At 39.9% G+C, this 12,925-nt stretch overlaps 1 protein-coding gene across 1 annotated transcript in view; it reads right to left on the bottom strand.

The window, feature by feature from the left end:
* usp7 (ubiquitin specific peptidase 7 (herpes virus-associated)) overlaps window positions 1-12,351 on the bottom strand; it is a 25,668-nt gene extending 13,317 nt beyond the window's left edge. The window contains exons 1-13 of the mRNA XM_016279461.1: window positions 11,436-12,351; window positions 7,678-7,782; window positions 7,345-7,543; window positions 7,017-7,155; window positions 6,838-6,926; window positions 6,646-6,754; window positions 3,111-3,241; window positions 2,572-2,626; window positions 2,359-2,439; window positions 2,179-2,269; window positions 1,852-1,934; window positions 1,227-1,336; window positions 661-817 (exon numbers count right to left, since the gene is read on the bottom strand). Coding sequence (XP_016134947.1) covers window positions 661-817; window positions 1,227-1,336; window positions 1,852-1,934; window positions 2,179-2,269; window positions 2,359-2,439; window positions 2,572-2,626; window positions 3,111-3,241; window positions 6,646-6,754; window positions 6,838-6,926; window positions 7,017-7,155; window positions 7,345-7,543; window positions 7,678-7,782; window positions 11,436-11,520 — 1,434 coding nt within the window. The 5' untranslated portion in view covers window positions 11,521-12,351. The remainder of the gene's footprint in view (window positions 1-660; window positions 818-1,226; window positions 1,337-1,851; window positions 1,935-2,178; window positions 2,270-2,358; window positions 2,440-2,571; window positions 2,627-3,110; window positions 3,242-6,645; window positions 6,755-6,837; window positions 6,927-7,016; window positions 7,156-7,344; window positions 7,544-7,677; window positions 7,783-11,435) is intronic.
* Window positions 12,352-12,925: the final 574 nt, after the last annotated feature.

Genomic DNA, 12,925 nt, shown 5'->3' with positions numbered 1-12,925 from the left:
ACACTTTGTTTGTTATAATGAGAGGATATGTCTGTGATGTATTACACAACGCTGCAGAAACCCGTACGTATATTAGAACCTTTGAAACTCCCTCAGCGCAAACACAAGTATGCTGATCAGGTCAGACGCTCAGGTGCTCCTAAATATTATTTCATAGTCGCACGAAGTAGTTTTCAGTCGCAAATGCGACTGAAATGGTCGCACTTTTTTTTTTTTTTTTTTTTTTTTTTTTACTTTTTTTTACATTTACACTTGCTAAACATGATCGGATTCCAAACATATGCACAAAAATCGGATTTAGAGTGACAGTCTGAACAAAGCTTAAGATTTTGTTTTATTTTATTTTAAGAAGTCTCTTAAGCTCCCCCAAGGCTGCATTAATTCTAAAATACAGTTTAAAGAAAAAAAGAAATATGGCGATTGGTATTATTACAATTTACCGTTTTCTATTACAATATTTTTATGCTTGATGTGCATAAAACACCAAAAATTAATTTTCAGTCTGGAGCCCTCCAATGCATAAAGGTTTTACTTTACCAATACTTACAAAACATTACATGCAACCACAAGCCACCCAAAAACCCAACCCGTTAACCACCAACAGAAAAATTAGGGACCCCTGAAATAAAAGGTTCTCACTATTGGCGCGGTGACACTCACTTTGCCGTCTCCTTTAGGATTAAGGTAGACGACGTAGTGGCCCCCGTGGTTGTCTCCGCTGTGCACCAACACGGCGTGGAGAATGTAGTTGGCCGGGTCTTTCACGTCTGGCTTCTGCAGAAACTCATCCAAAGGTAACTGCTCTGGGAATTCAAACCTGCGGGGCAAAACATCAAGTATCAGGCTCAGCAAACATCATGAGTGAAAGCGAGAAAGAGATTATGCCAGAAAGATAACAGGAAAGAGTGCATCTTAAAGTTCAGTCTCCAGTCCATATTCAAGTAAGTTTTCAGTCGACAAACATCATTTAGATGAGTCACTCTAACAAAAATATTTTAAGAGTAATCTGCCTCTATGCAGGACACGCATTTATTCTGACCACCCATAAATCACAATGCTTATTTCACAGAAATTATTCCAAAAGTATAAGTATCAGTGTCACTCAATTCATCACAAACTCTTCAATTACAGTGACATTTTTAATGTAACAGTAGATACAGTACACAGAGATTTAATTTTTTTACACCTACAACACATTGAAAAGACAAAAAAAGAAAAGTTGATACCTGTCGTTTATCTTAATATTTTGGTCAGTCTGAGGGTCATACATGAACCTCATGAGCTGTAGGTGCAGGATAGGAGGGAAGGTCAGGAACTTTACACCCTTCTCTGCATCCTGGAAGACACATGAACAATAAATAGTCAAAACTCCAGTAAAATGGATGAAAATTACAAAAATTAAAATACGGATGAGTCATAAGAAGCCGCGGTCACATCAGCAAGACTTTAACAAATTTTTTAAGTAGATCCATTGTACACTGTCAATTAGGGTTGGGCGATGTCTACAAATTTGGCATCGGACGATGTCTACAATGAATGGACGATGACATCGGCAGGGTCGAGCGGGCGGGGGGTTGTGCCCGAAGCGATGCCGGCTCAACATCGTGATGTCTATCAGCCAACGGCGATGGACGATGGCATTGTCTATCGGCCCAACCCTACTGTCAATGAGGTATCGATGCACCACTTAGATGTCAAGTTATATTGCTGCTTTATATTGGCAATGGACGATGGCATCATCTATCAGCCCAAACCTACTGTCAATGGGGTATCGATGCACCACTTAGATGTAAACATGACCACAGTTTTAGGATTGTTAGCATCGGAGGGTGATGTATGCAAACCCCTCACCTGTAGACCATGCTCCCCTGCATCGTATTTGTTATCCCCATCCAGCTGTTCCACTGCCACATAATCCTTGAATGACTCAAAGACTGCAGGACAGAGAAGGTGCGTTAGTAACACAGCCCAACACAAGTACATCCGAGACAGTGTAGTGCGACAAAACATCATGAAATGGCATCTGAAACAGTCTGAGCTGAATTTGCCAATTTTGTATTGGAACTCAGTTGCAAGATGTCGGAAAATTCATATATTTATAGACCACAATCCAAGAAAGGCCTTTCCGGAACAGAAGGGAGGACAGCAAGACAGAAGATCAGAGAAAGCCACACTTACTGTTTTTCTTTCCTTTAATGCTGAGTTGGATGTCGTAGTAATCCTCTATTCTTTCTGACCGATAGTCCACATGCTTACACTGGATGTAGGACTGAAATGGAGAAAACACCCAAATGTGGCGAGGCTGAATAAATGAATCAGATATAGAGCGAAACCACAGAGAGAGTCCCGGTGACTTACCACCATCTTCCCTCGGAAGAGCTTTGGGATTGTGCCCTCCACACAAGTTCCTTTCATCTTGTTCTCCACATTGTCCAACAGCTAAAATTGGCAAAAAAAAATCACACAATGGTTGGACCCAAATCACGTTCATTCATTCCGACATGATTAATCCCTCAATTGATGAATAAGGTAAAAGGATCCAAAGAGACCCATGGAGATCAGGCTACTCACCACTCGGCACAGTTCCTGTACATCATGCTGCATGAAACTGTCTAGAGTCTCCCATCTGAGGAAAAAGACACACTTATTAATTGCTTACACTGTTTTAGAAGTTATTAAAAGGCTGATAAATTCTCTATAGATTCCCACCAGTAAGAAGTGGAATCAAGAAATAAAAAAGCATGTCGTTTTGGATTTTACAAGAAATAAATTGAATATGCTCACTTAAAAGTTCATGGCCAGGGCACTCAAAGTTAAGCCAAAAACCTAAAAAGCCTTTATTGCATCTTGGCTAGAATAATCAGAAACATGTACACATAGCACACTTAACTGGAAAGAAAATCAGGGATTAAATGGATTTGGAATTCAGAAAAATTAGCAAGAACATTCACTACTGAGCATAAAAGACAAAGACATTCAAAGAAAATGACAAGGAAAAACATGAAGCTCGCACTTCACATTTTGCTAAAGAAATGTAAACTGGCAGACGTGTCGTATGTCAGTGCCTGATTCATAGTGCTTGTAAACTGAACATTCAAAACAAAACCTACCCAAAAGACTTAGTCAGCTTCTTTGTCCCAACAGGCTTATCACTGTGTTGGAGCTCATAGAACACCCTCTGCAGGGCGAGGGGAACACTTTTAGAGGAATCATCTCCCTCAGTAGGCATCATATAAACCGCCTAGAAAGAAAAAACAAAGCAAGTTCTCTGTCAAATCCACAGCATCAACCTGTACTTTTCTTCTGAAAACAATTATATAATGAACATGCAATAAAACATCAATATTAAAATAATGCATGCATGTTTTCAAATAAATGCTGTTCTTAAGAACTTTATATTGATTAAAGAACCTGAAAAAATGTATTTACAAAGATAACCTTGAGTACCAAATCAGCATATTACAATGACTTCTGAGGAATCATATGACACTGAAGACTTTTAACTGATTGATCAAATAACTACAGACTTGGTAAGCAAAGGAGACTTCTTTCAGAACCATTTTCAGAACCATTCATCTTACTGACCCCAAACTTTTGAATAGTCAGGGCTCGCAAAATTTAAAAATCCCTGGTAGCCCTTCGGGCAGGCATTCTTCAGGTTTTGGTAGCCCAAAATGAATTTAACTAGCCCAAATAATAATAATAAAAAAAGACATCGGCTGAACTTTACTGTGGACAAATCAGCATGATCAGCAAAAACTAGTAGCATATAGGGATGTAACGATTCACTAAACTTACGATGCGATACAATTCACGACACAGATTACACCAGAGATCCTCAAATCTGGTCCACGAGATCCACTTTCCTGCAGAGTTTAGCTCTAACCCTAATCAAACACATCTGAGCATGCTAATCAATGTCTTCAGGATCATTAGAAAATCACAGGTAGGCGAGTTTGATCAGGGTTGGAGCTAAACTCTGCAGCGCATTGGCCCTCCAGGGCAAGATTTGAGGAATCCTGGATTACACAATACGATTTTCTTACAATATATTTTTTTACAAAATGAGATTTACGAAATTATAAATGAAAAGGTGTCCTTTTATTATTTCTCAGACAAAATGCAGCATATTTCTTTGTGAAATTGAAATTTTAAATAAAACTATCTTAACTAAAACAAATCCCAAATCAAATAAATTATACAACTAAAAGAAATCTCTTCAAATAAACAAAGCTCTATTTAAAATCAGAGGCAACCAGTGCATTTGAATTACTACACAAAAAAGATTTTAAATACATGTTATTTGGACTGTATAATTTGAAAATTTGAAGCAAAAACAATGATTTGATTTTAGCTTTGTGAATGAGACGCAAATGTCACTCTCTGACAGCAGGTGGCACTATTGGAACAGCAGGTATTTATAGGCTGCTGCCCCTTTAAGACCGAATGCACAGATCCAATATAATGATGCACAGGAGATTTCTTTCTCCACTGTTTACATTCACTTAAGACATAACGGACAGCATTTACGAGAATACTTGCAGAGACAATTATTTTGAGATAATTTTGTGTGTGTGTTCATTCAGAAGCAAGGATACGTGAAAGAGAAATCAATTCTGTGTACACGCATTGTCTGAAACGCGGCTCCCTGTGCGCACTTTGAATGAGTGCGTACAGAAACCAGCATGCTAGCTCCGAACGCGCGCAAATGTTTTAAAACGCTTGAATGTTTAAATTGGCAAGACTTAAAATAGGGCTGGGCGATATAGCAAAAAAGTGTATCAACGATATAAATGTTTCATATTGTTCGGTATCGATAATTGACATTTTTATAACCTTTTTTAAAACAAAAAGCAATAGGAATTTTTTTTTTTAATTTAACCACTGTATTTATAATTAACACAATTTATTGTGACAAACAACAAACATTTTTTGTTTTAATCAAACAATAAAAATTAAGCATATCTAATTTCTAATGTTTTAAATGCAGATTAAATAGGTCTTTATTGTATAGGTCTAATTGTCTCCCGAGGCCACAGGAGGGCGCAATGAGCAAAATAATGCAGCACATTTAGCAAGTAACTATAAAAACGTGCATTACGTCTAAATTAACTCAAAAAAATCAAATATAATTTCGCAAATTGCATAAACAATTATGAACAAAACAGCATCATGTATTTATTTATGCATTGCTTAATCCAAAGAGCCGAACATAGAACATAGAACTTTTATTAACAAAACAAATAAAAATACACCATGCTATAGGGCAGGCTATGCTTAATATAAAATAACAAATAACTTGCATAAAGGCTAAATAGGTATACAAAACTGGAAATAAGTAAATATGAATAATATATAACCAAATAAATAAGTCGAACGTTTATTAGAAAAACGAGTAAGAAAGCTTGGAAGCACGGCATACACCTTGATGTCAAATAAACTAAATAAATGATACAAAGTTTAAATAAAGTAAAAATCAGCAAACAATATAGAACCAATTAAATAAGAAACGAATGTTTAAAAACAACGTCCAAAATCACCTTAGATAAACGGCAAAAGTCAACAGGCTTTTCAAAATCCAAAATATTGTTAAACAGGCGCTTTTGCATCTAGTTTCGAAACACGGGTCGGTGGGCAAGTGACATAACCGGTGTTGAGGCTTAACACCGGTATCACCGTCAATCGCGGCAAGCCTAACATCTAACATTCAAATGCAAAAGTTTATTTTAAATTCGACTAATATTCATTCTTTATTCATAATCTCATCACAGGCAGGCACAGCACTCATTTCAGCATGTGTTTGTGTTTCTGTGTGCTGTCTGCGTCACTCATAGCACGTGCCTACATCGTGCGCTATATCTAACATTTTTTCTATCGATATCGAAGAAGGTGTACCGTCTATAAATATCGATAGTTTTATCGCCCAGGCCTAACTTAGAAACAAGTGCAAACGATCAACTACGATCCGTTTCACCCCTACAAGCGAGTGAACAACGCGAATCAAGTTAGGAATTTCATATCACTATTCAATCAAGATAGCCTGTCGGGCAGGGCGGTGATACATTTTGGTAGCCCGACTGGAAAAAACAATAGCCCCGGGACGTCAGGCTAGCGATTTTGCGAGCCCTGGTACTGTATAAAAACTGCCATGATTTTATTGTTTTATGTTCTTATTCAAAGAAACAAGTTTTACCCTGTTAATAACAGGGCTTGCTGTGGAGAAAATGTGCTCTGCCAGCACAGGGACACACTGACACCAGCTATGATAAGCAAGGTATACTTTTCTTCATATTTTCTTTCCACCATAAAGTGTATCCCCATCCGAAGAGATGTATGACTCTAATAAGAACCAAATATTATCAATAATACAAAATATAGCCACACTTGGCTGCACCTGAACGCACACTGCATCTGCAGTAATGCATCCACTTCGGATAGGTAAGGGATGCAGTTGGAAATAGGTTATATTTCATTGGAATTACAACAGGCTAAGGAAAATCAATTTGCAAAGTAGGAATTGTATTTTTAATAGTCATTTACTTGAGCACATCCAAAGCAAATGTGCACTTATTGGTACAAAGTGCATTCTGTAGGAATAATTTAAAAAAATCTTCTGATTCTGATAATGAAAGGCAGATGTCTCACCCGCCGAAGCTGGTTTGTGAAGAAGAGAGTCTGTAATAAGCTGTTCATGTAACACGTGGCTCCTTGATTCTTCAACCCCACGTAACCAGTGTGTTTCTTTGAATCCCAGCTGCAAGTAAAATTGTGACGTCAGCTACTGTTGCAAAAGCTCAGCAACATTGAAAGGTAAGTAAAATATAAGAAATTACTTACGCCACACCGTGAGGCGCATCAGCTTGAACATAGACCTCAAAAGTAACCTTATCATCATCCACAAAGCCCCGCTCTGGATCGGTCACATCCTGAAATCAACCAATATCAGCTAATTAGCTATGTTCACCTCCGATAACACCAGCATAGCAGAGACATTCATACAAAACAAGTAAACTTACACTCCATGACATGAAGTTGGAAAAGCCCCAGTCGTTTTCCTTGTGGAAGAACAGGTGACTAATGCGGCGGCTAAAGGATTTCTCATCGTCTTTGTAGTTGATTATTTTGAGCATGGCCTGAGCATGACATGACCAGGACCTACAAATAAGAATCAAATTAGGTTTGGTTGCTTAAAGGGAGGTAGAAATACTCCCTCCCCCCCCAAAAAAAACCCTGCTAAATATGTTAAAAAAGCCAAAGTGTATTAACACAAAAAAAGGAGCCCATTAATTCAAGGTCATCACTGAAATCTCTAAACTAGAAAATGTAATGGCAGTGATTGCTTACGTAGAGTCTGACTCAGCATTGCACTGAAGGAAGAAACCAACGCTCTTCTGGTGAGGTCTGTCTGGGTAAAAGCGGGGCATCACCATGATCTTCCAGGGCAGATTTCTCACGAAACAGGGTGGGCTGAGAACAGACTCACTCAGCCTGCTAAAGCGCTCCACCACAAAGCGAAAAGTAGCTTCTGAGCGCCAGCTTGTGTCTGTTATGAAGTGTTGTATAAAAAAAAAAGTTAGATCTGTAGATGTACTTTCATTCATAACTTCAAACTATAAAAACACATGCATTTAAAAAAATATTAACACTCATGGTGCTGAGCTTCAACATGTTTCTTACCATCCTCCATGTCCTCCTCTGTGTTGTTGTGTCCGTCCGCCATAGCCACGTTCCCATTGATGACTGGATTCTGTGGAATTCTTGGAGGATCATCTGGGTCCCCAGCTGAAAAAATAAAACAGGAAAGTCCCTTGTCAATTGTAATGCTAACGCATAAGGTTTCATCCCATAAGATTTCTTGCAAGCTCACTCTGACTATGCTGCCATAGATCCACTGTGCAACAGGTAAATGCATTCATTCAGGAGCATCTTTCAGCAAAAAACTAATCATGATCATTGAGAATTTAGCATGTGTAGCTCTACATATAACAATTACTTATTTCATGTACTCTCCCTCATATATATTTGTTTTATTAAAAAATATAATGAAAAATAACAGACCCCAATCATAAACCACTGAAAACTAACAGTGACAAAGCTAAATTTGCATCTGTAACTCAAGAGTCTGAAGCACTACTGAAGGCATCTGAAATTATGTTCACAACAGTCCATGATAGTCTATAAATACTACGTAAAAGAGATGCATTCAAGTCACATTGGAAAGATCCTTTATTAATTGAGCTTAAACCACAACGTCATAATTGGGAGCGAGTCATGAGAAAATATGGTGGATGCAGTGTCTGTAAGTGTTGAAATGAATGACATTGCTATTTTAACATTTACAATAAAAATATCCAAGTTGCGTGTACAAAAGGTAGTATTGTATCATAATTAGAAATTGGACATCAATTTCTGTCTCTTAAGTCCTATTTACGATTGGGACACTCTGAGATAATTCTGATACCCGAGTTTCCAAATTGGACGGGCCATGAACTTTAAACATTGCAGAGGAGAAAACTACTGCTGTAGTGACAATTTTATTCATCTACATGGCTTTCTCTAGCCATTACAATCATGTATGTTTCTATACATAAATAACCATTTGATGCATATCGTATGCATTTCACACAGCAAAGACCATATTTACTTGCCTGAAATTCCAGAATCTCTCATCTCCAGAATCTAGATAGCGGAAGTAATGTTTAAATGGCTAACAAAGAATAGGACGCAACATTTTATTCAAAATCTATTGGATATTAACTAAACATCTTCAATACATTTTGCCTTTCTATAAGATTTAATATGTTAAGTCCTGCATAATTCTTATTCTTTCAGCCAACAAAGCACTTGAACATGGCCACTTTAGAAGCGGAAAGTAGGACATTTCCAATAGCTAGTGAAGACAGCATAAAAAGCTTGTCAAAACAAAAACTGGTTCTCTTCCTGTCTAAGTGGGTGGTTCTTGGCTATAAAAAAGAAAAAGATGCAATGTGAACCCGACATTTTGCTGTTCAGTGAAAGGCCAACCTGCAGGCTTCATAGCACCATTTAGAGTTTCCTTTGCGCATTCCTAGGCCTGTGATGTGTGGTGTGATTATGTGCATGTTTAGAAAGGTCTGAGTGCGAGTCTCCGGACAGCAGCAGCATCAGAAACGCCCCCACACGTGCACTGCACAACTTCGATGAAACGTAGCGCAAAAACTAACGTCCTAATTAAAACGAATAAGAAATCACAGCCATGTTCCACGGCCTTTTAAGCGCTCCCATCGCGATCGCGGGTGTGCACGATCCACACAAAAAAGCCAAGCGAGCCGTAATCATTAAAAATGGCGAGCGGCACCACAGCATGACTCGTTATACAATGAAGACGCAGAAAATCCCCGCGCGCCGTCGGCGGATCCCCAAGCGCTAGTCTTGACGCACAGTCTCTCTATAACACATCAAATCTGTATTTACAACTGACAGCATGGGTACTCACCCCATATTATTAATAATAAGGCAGTCACTGAGAAAAAGACGCTACGTTATTGACTCGTTTCTGAGTTGATCCGCTCGTTTTACCCCATCCCCCTCCACACGCATATAGCCGCGCTGCTAACGTTTCCCTCCGCAAACCGAGCTCTTATTCTCGGCAAACCGTGTCATCCGACACTATCCGATGAGCAAATAAATTACTTGGTTCGCGGATCCTTTGGTGAGCCATCATGCGCCGTCACCCAGATATAAACAAACACCGACGCAAGCAGGCCTCGCAGAAACTGATCGGTGCAAAATACAGTCCACCATCTTGGAATAAAACTGCCATCCACTCCCCCTAATCGAGCCGATCCTATGCGGAATGCATCCAAAGCCAATAACAACAGGAACACATTAATTAGACATTGAAACTGCTAAATGCAACTTAACCGATCAGGCATCGCACAGAAAGCCTGTCATCGTGTAATGTTATGTAGCTCAGGAGCGAATCATAGTTCAAAATGGTGCTGTTGTCCAGCAATCATCCTCTCATGCCGTTTATTTGACTCCACAGTTAAAAAAAACAAACAAAAAAAACGGTGGCGGGACACGAGGATGCGCTGACTATGGAAGAAATACATTCAAATGAAGCAGCAACTTGTTTCAGAAATGTCGCAACAAGCAGGTGTTCTGAAAGGACACGAAACTGTCCGATTACATAGTGAACTAGTTAGTGGACGATCGGCCGGTTTAATGCTCTTGCAGGATCATTTCAACAGCAAATTACTTGGTTCGCGGATCCTTTGGTGAGCCATCATGCGCCGTCACCCAGATATAAACAAACACCGACGCAAGCAGGCCTCGCAGAAACTGATCGGTGCAAAATACAGTCCACCATCTTGGAATAAAACTGCCATCCACTCCCCCTAATCGAGCCGATCCTATGCGGAATGCATCCAAAGCCAATAACAACAGGAACACATTAATTAGACATTGAAACTGCTAAATGCAACTTAACCGATCAGGCATCGCACAGAAAGCCTGTCATCGTGTAATGTTATGTAGCTCAGGAGCGAATCATAGTTCAAAATGGTGCTGTTGTCCAGCAATCATCCTCTCATGCCGTTTATTTGACTCCACAGTTAAAAAAAACAAACAAAAAAAACGGTGGCGGGACACGAGGATGCGCTGACTATGGAAGAAATACATTCAAATGAAGCAGCAACTTGTTTCAGAAATGTCGCAACAAGCAGGTGTTCTGAAAGGACACGAAACTGTCCGATTACATAGTGAACTAGTTAGTGGACGATCGGCCGGTTTAATGCTCTTGCAGGATCATTTCAACAGCAAACGTTTCTCTGTCGTTTCAATCACAACTTACAGCACGAACTATGTAATATATTGACTTACATGTATCCATTCTGCACCCCAATACGGGTTCGTTCGGCCAAATAACTAGCTTATCTGTGAGTATTTACCCCTTGATGCTTTTCAAAAGTTGCCCACGGGATCTACAGGTGTAACTTAACCGATGGGCTCCTTACACTATCAGATGAAAACCTGACACAGTTTGGTAGATGGAAGAGCTTAAATATTGGGCTGCGCCACGTTAATGCAGGCAGCATTTTTAACTAAACGCTAGCAAAAGAAATTCCAGTTCAAATAACTGCCACATAAACAGCATCATTCAAGTAAAACAACCGCAATATGGTTTTTAATAACAACGTGGCTGTGTAATGCGACTCAGATGAGGTAAATAAAATATGGACTTTTTGCTGACTGGTTAAACTCCTCATGCTGCGAGGTAAGTTACGTTAACGGTTAGCTGCTGGCTAACAAGCTATTGGGGTCAAAACATGCGACATAGTGGCTTGCTGTTGAACAGTTAAGTAGTTAAATATCTGGCTTAGTGTGTTAATGTTGGCTGTAGTGTTAAATTAAAGGCTGTGAGCGTTTGATTTTCGCACGAGGCCTTGACGTACCCTCCATCTCCATGTCCTCGGGCTCGCTGAGCTGCTGCTCGCCGGATTTCTGCTGCTGCTGCTGCTGGGTGTGATGGTGGTTCATGTTGGCGGCTGTCAGGATGGGATGATGCCTGGGCTCTTTGTCTCCTTCGGGCTGGTCTGGTGGCGGTTCCGCGGGCAGAGGCTGGTGGGGAGTCGGAGGACGCGGAGGTGGGGTAAACAGGTCGAGCCTTTGCGGCTGGGCCTGCGCTAAGACGACCTCGGCCTTGTCTGCTGTCAGCGCCGGGGATGGAGGAAGGGAGGCCGGCGGGGGAGCAGGCAGAGAAACGCGGACGTATTTGCTCGCTATTCGCCCAATCTCGGCGCCTGGGTGAAGGGATGCTAACGTTAAGGATAGTTGGCGGCCTCGGGCTTCTGCTTAACGAAGGCCCGATGAATGAAACCCCGGCTTTCCCCCGTAGAAGTGTGGGGCGAATGCAACTCACAACAACCTGCAGCCGGGGAAAACACAGATGGCCCAGCTGAAGCTAGCAAAAGTGAAAAAATAAGAATCAGCGCGACTCGTGCGCCTCCGAGAGATTATTTTAAATACAACTTTCCCTGCAATATTTCCAGTCCGTGTGCTCCTCCGATTGTCCCTCTTCTGGGGGGGAGCGAGGAAAAAACCTATCCATTCAAACCAGACTCTAATGTGAAATCGCACTAATTTAGAAGTTTAAACTTACAAAGATGCCCACGTTTCGCCAAGCCGTTATCACAAGTGAAACAAACCTGAACATCTAACGCCCAATTTCACCCTGAAGCTGCATCCCAAAAGGCTACTCAAAGGAGAAAAGGTAATTTTGCCCGGTCACGGCCAGAGCCTCTCTCACCCGCTCCCGTGGTTTGTGATGTTCTGTTGGTAAAACTCAAAATGGCGGTCGCGCTCCTCTCTATAATGTCACATCCGCATGGCGATCCAAACAGTGGCGCACACCGCGAGCGCCATGAACGCCGATGCTGCCTCACGCTAGAGTTGATTAAAACTTAACGGGTTTATCCTATATATTTTTTGTTGTTGTTTAATATTTTGCTGTTTTATTTATTTATTTTACTGACAGCAGCATCCCTATTGGCTATGCAGTATGTGTGTTGTATAAAATTACGGAATTGTAATTTGTTATTTTATTTAGCAATTATCTAACAAAAATCGCTTATTGATTCTTCTTCAGACATGCGACGAACATTAAAAAAAAGCAACATTTCCAATTTGAAAGGAATGGGAGCTAGACCTATGGTCAATATTTGCTTTGATTTTCTCTTTATTGTATCAAAATTACCACTTGTCAAAAATATCCACTTGTCCTCAGACCATTACACAATACTTCATATAGATTCAAATATATAGCCTATTGTATTAGATACTATATATATATATATATATATATATATATATATATATATATATATATATATATATATTTATACACAATATATATAGGTAAAAGGGATTTTGTTCATATCCAACA

Source organism: Sinocyclocheilus grahami, unplaced genomic scaffold (genome assembly GCF_001515645.1).
Source record: "Sinocyclocheilus grahami isolate Dianchi unplaced genomic scaffold, SAMN03320097.WGS_v1.1 scaffold130.1, whole genome shotgun sequence".
In the NCBI taxonomy this organism is placed as follows: Eukaryota; Metazoa; Chordata; class Actinopteri; order Cypriniformes; family Cyprinidae; genus Sinocyclocheilus; species Sinocyclocheilus grahami.
This window is presented reverse-complemented; position numbering and strand designations above follow the sequence as displayed.